The sequence below is a fragment of the Nicotiana attenuata genome, unplaced genomic scaffold (assembly GCF_001879085.1).
Source record: "Nicotiana attenuata strain UT unplaced genomic scaffold, NIATTr2, whole genome shotgun sequence".
NCBI lineage: Eukaryota > Viridiplantae > Streptophyta > Magnoliopsida > Solanales > Solanaceae > Nicotiana > Nicotiana attenuata.
Genome location: NW_017690270.1, coordinates 1 through 4,848, shown reverse-complemented (window position 1 = coordinate 4,848; position 4,848 = coordinate 1). Strand labels below are relative to the sequence as shown.

Here is a 4,848-nt window from a genome sequence, read left to right as displayed (position 1 = left end):
ATAATAAAATCGAATCATAAGCAACATCAGGTAGTAATAGAACTTTTAAATTATGTAAATACGACAATAACACTACCACTACTGATATGAAAANATAAGAGGTTAAGAAGTTGGTACTTCATTTTAATTCAAATTCCAATGTCATATCAGTTCGTTACGAACAATTCTTTTTAGTTGAAAACAAGGGTAAAGGGTCAAATTTGCCCATGAACTATGCGAAATGGAACAAATTTGCCGATTTTTGAGGGCTGCGGTTGGTCCTTTAGGGTTAACCCCAGATGGGTTCTAAGTCATGAAAAAAATGATTAACAAAGGGATTCTTGAACATTGGGTGTGATTGGTTTTATATCCACAATCCACATTATATCTGCCTAAAGACAACAAGTGGCTATGCTTTTCAAAGTTCAGTGCAAATTTGTTTTGATTGTCTTTGTCTTCATTACAAGCTCTACTTATGCCCATATCATTCTATGAAAAACAGCATTTTGTGAATTGATGATCGAAATTGAATCCAGCTTGATGTGTTCTCAATTTCTATGGAGTTTTGTGAAGTATTAGTATGAAAGTTATATTCTCTTGGGTTTAATTAGCTATTAAGTATCTCATTTGAACTATGAAATAATAGCTGTTTTAATTTCCTGTCTGAAATTACTAATTATGGCATATTTGAATGTAGTTGTGGGAACTTGAACTTTGCTAGAAGAGTTGAGTGTAATAAATGTGGTGCACCTTCGCCTGGGGGTAATGATGATCGTGGTAGCAGAGGTGGTAGCGGTTATGGTAGAGGTGGAAGTGGTGGGGGATATGGAAATAATCGAGGGGGAAGGGGTGATAATTATGATAGAGGGAGTGGAGGAAGCAATAGGAATGACTCGTATGCTGGTAATCAGGGAAGAGCTGATGGTGGTTATGGTCAGGGTCCTCCAGCTGCTCGTCCATCTTATGGAGGCCCTGATAGCAGCTATCCACCACCGTCCAATACTTACGGTGGCAACTCAGACGATGCCCCTGATGCAGTTCCTCCGCCAGCAAGTTACAGTGGTGCGCCTCCATCATATCCCCCTTCACATGCTAGTGCTGTTGGCTATGGTCGGAATATACAATCTGATGCACGTGGTGATGGTCGGGGTGGCCCACAAGGAGGATATGATGGGGGATATGGTGGTGGTCCTCGAAAAGAAGTAGGTAGTCATGGCAGTGCTGAGGCTCCAGCGAAGGTCAAGCAGTGTGATGAGCATTGTGGAGATTCTTGTGACAACTCAAGAATATACATCTCAAATTTGCCCCCTGATGTCACCATTGAAGAACTCCAAGAGCTTTTTGGAAGCATTGGACAAGTAATATGAAATTTCTTTTGGTTATGATTTCCGTTTCAGATTTATTTTTTACTGCTAGCAGTACATTATTTTTCTTTATTTCACAACTCCATGTTGTTCATTGTGGTATTGGTTCTTGGAGCATGAAGATAACATATCATACTTAGTATTCTGATGTTTTGTCTTTTACTGATCGTAGAAATATTGCCTTGGCTTTATCATCAGAAGAAGTGATAGATTTTTGTGACTAGCTGGTAGTCTATGCCTTGGAATGAGGCTTAATTACTTCCTCATTAATCTGTAGGTGGCAAGAATCAAGCAAAAACGAGGTTACAAAGACCAGTGGCCTTGGAGCATAAAGATATATACAGATGAAAAAGGAAATAACAAAGGAGATGCAGTATTGTCATATGAAGATCCTTCTGCAGCGCACTCAGCTGGAGGCTTTTTTAATAGTAAAAAACTAGAACGATTATTGATTTTTTTGACCTTATGCAGTAAATACCTTACCTGCTAACCATGAATATGTTTACCAGATTATGACTTCAGAGGTTATAAGATCAGTGTTGCAATGGCTGAGAAGTCTGCACCAAAGGATCCTTCAGCATATGGTTCTGGGTAAGTCATATGGTGTTATCCTTTGATCAATCTTCTTTTGAATTAATTACTTTCATTTCACGTAACTTCCAGCTTTTGCTGTTGTTCCTCACTTATGTTAAAAGTGCACATATATCTTTGAAGTTATGCCTTGGCATGTATGCAGAGTTAACACGTCTTTAATGAGATTATGGGATTGTCTACTTGCTAGTTGGTACAGTTTGATCGATCTGTAATTGTCTCTACTTGGTGGAAACCGCCAGTGGTTTGGTTTTTGTACTATCTTTTTTGCTCTTATCTAAGTACTCTGCTAGTGGTTGGGGTTTTGGACCATTGCTGTAGTATACTTATGTGTGGTGAGGACCATAATTATTTCCAGCTGGTTGAACCAGTATGCCTTCTAAACCATAATTCTTTCATATTAGCCTTGACAAAGCCTAAGCGGCTTAACTTTTTAAACGATCATTTTTTTATATTTTTTGAAGAATTTGCAAGATTGAGCAATCATGGATGTCTTTATTACCAGTAATGATTGTCTTTTGTATTACTTGCAGTGAAAGTTTACATCTAGATACTTTTTTCTAATTAATGTTACAAGCATTATTTGCATATGTTCACTTTAGTTTACTAGTGATCTTATAACGGCTGGTGACCGCTCCTGGATGAATGCGCCAACCTACATGAGAATTCCTTTTTTTTTTTAGATTCTATAGTGGAGTTCAATTCTTTTTTCAAACAGTCAAGTTTGATTTTAAGCCCTAGCTGCTATAAAAATGATGTTTTTAACATTATGCTTAGGTGCAGGTCACACCGAACTGGTTTTAACCCCCTTAGTCTCACAGAATATGTTCATCACCATGGATTAAACTGGAAGTATCAAGTTGAGAGTGTGCCGTATTATTTATAATACTTCCTATACCGAGTGTTTTCAAACGTTTTATCCATTTAAACCTCAGCCTGTTTGCACCTACAAACACTCCTTATTGGTGATCCCGAAGCTTTTGGCAGCATCCTAACGTGTTGCTATCAGCTTTAACCGCTCCCCTGGTTCCTTCTCTAGCCTCTTGTAACCACTCTCCAACGTAATATCACTTTGTGCTCGTTATTAATTTCTTAAATTTTAGCTTAAAGTGGGAAAATGTCTAATCTATTGGTCTGGTGGTTTCATTCTGTTTATGGGTTAGATAATGTGAGGGAATTAATTATTTATTGTGAACTCTGAGGGTGCATATTTGTGTCCGCCTAGAGAGTAAAATATCTCTAAGAAGATGGTTACGTGGATCCTTTATGCTGACTTTTTTTATTGATCGATAGGGGCCGTGGTCGAGGCGGATATGGTGGTGACCGGTGCAGAGATAACTATGGTTCTGGTCCAGACCGAAATTTTCATGGTGGAAACCGTTCACGTCCTTACTGAAATTCAACCAGACAATCTATGTACTAAAAATATGTGGTGGGAGGGTTTTTTAAATAGTTCCATTCCAAGATATACTCCCTTAGCTGGAGACAAAGAGGTAGGTTGTTCACTCACTCTGAGCAATACCCTTTTCCTCCTTGCTGTCTGCTACTTTAAGGGGTTTCCCTAGTTTGAAACCTTGATTAATGTGAGCTATTATGTGAATGTTTTTATAGAGGCGAGTGGATGTTCTGCAAAATGCTGCTAAGGTAGGTTGAAATGTTCAGGTGAGTGTTGCTTCTTTGAAAAATCTAAAATGCTCCATTAATTCAGCTGATTGATAATGTTTTTGCATGTGTGTGCTTGCACATGCTGGCATCTTCACATGGTGCCGAATGTGATGTTTTAGGTGCATCTAGCACATAAATTTTTTCGAGCTATAATTATCATTTCTATGGTTATAGCTAATGTCCAGGTCAGAAATGACCATCTAGTTTAGAATCAGCCTATTTTAGCCAGTACAAAGAATCTTCTTATATCTTTTGAGATTGCTGAGCTGGGTCCTCAATACCATGGCATTCTTGGTAGAGAAAAGAATCAGATTGTGGTTAGTCTTGCATTTTTTACAAGTTCAGAATGGAGTGAAGGAGTTTGAGATTCAGGATTGTCTCTTCCTCTCTATCCACTTCTCTTTTATGGTTTTACATTTCATAAAATTGTGGTGATGGTAGACTGTTGTTTGTTGACCGAGCTTCCCGTAGTCACAATGGTATTGACTTGGAAACTTATGGTGGGAACGGAGAAGTAGACTGTTATAGCTTGTGTATTTGATAAGGACGACTTAGCTGGATGAGATGTCCAGGAGCTAATTTGATGTTCCTAAGGGTGCACCGACATAACAATTTGAATGATTTTATCGACCCGAGTAGCCTTTGAAGAAGCATGGACCGTGGAGGTGCTAAGTCCCCTCATGTTGAGCTTTGATACTGAATAACCCGGCTATAGGAGTCTATCCGGAGTGGGCGGTATTACTAGCGTCTTAGTGGTCGATCTGTTTATAATGGTGTACTTGGTTTGGTTCTTTGCTTCAAGAATAAAATGGGTCCAATTATCACGGAAGTAGAGATTGGTCGACGAAGTAGAAGGAGGAGGGTGTGTTTTCCTTTCCCTAGGAAAACCAAGCCCACAGCTGCAGTGATGGGATATTCTTTTGAAAAGATGCTCGAAATGCCCGACAGTTGAGCCAACGTTCTGCTATTGAGATTTTTCTTGTAGTACGTGTAGTAATGGTGATTTTGGCAAGCTTGTACTAAATACTAATAATGGCTACCCTCTTGTAAAAATTGCACTTTGGGCGCCCCTTTTTAACCTGTAGCCGCTTTGTCTTTTTGTTTGCATTCGTACCCACTTTTTAAAAAAATTCAGCTTCCCTTTATAACTGAAGTTTCCGGGTTACTAAACAAAAACTCCAGCTCTAGAGCTGAAGTTTTTATTTTATAACTGGCAAACTTCAGCTCTAGAGCTGAAGTTTTTATTTAT

General features: G+C 38.7%; 1 protein-coding gene across 1 annotated transcript; it reads left to right on the top strand.

Moving 5' to 3' along the window:
- The first annotated feature begins 220 nt into the window (after positions 1-220).
- LOC109222445 (transcription initiation factor TFIID subunit 15b-like) lies at positions 221-4,706 on the top strand. Its single transcript, XM_019386806.1, has 5 exons — positions 221-282; positions 677-1,337; positions 1,621-1,771; positions 1,853-1,934; positions 3,228-4,706. Exons 1-5 carry the CDS (start codon positions 221-223, stop codon positions 3,328-3,330), a joined length of 1,059 nt encoding a protein of 352 aa, XP_019242351.1. The 3' UTR covers positions 3,331-4,706.
- The last annotated feature ends 142 nt before the right edge of the window (positions 4,707-4,848 follow it).

Excerpts from the sequence above, each read along its gene's own strand:
- LOC109222445 (XM_019386806.1), top strand. The coding sequence starts at position 221 with ATGGAACAAATTTGCCGATTTTTGAGGGCTGCGGTTGGTCCTTTAGGG. Across the intron at positions 283-676 it reads TTAGGGTTAACCCCAGATGG|TTGTGGGAACTTGAACTTTG; the intron begins GTTCTAAGTCAT and ends ATTTGAATGTAG. Across the intron at positions 1,935-3,227 it reads CCTTCAGCATATGGTTCTGG|GGGCCGTGGTCGAGGCGGAT; the intron begins GTAAGTCATATG and ends ATTGATCGATAG.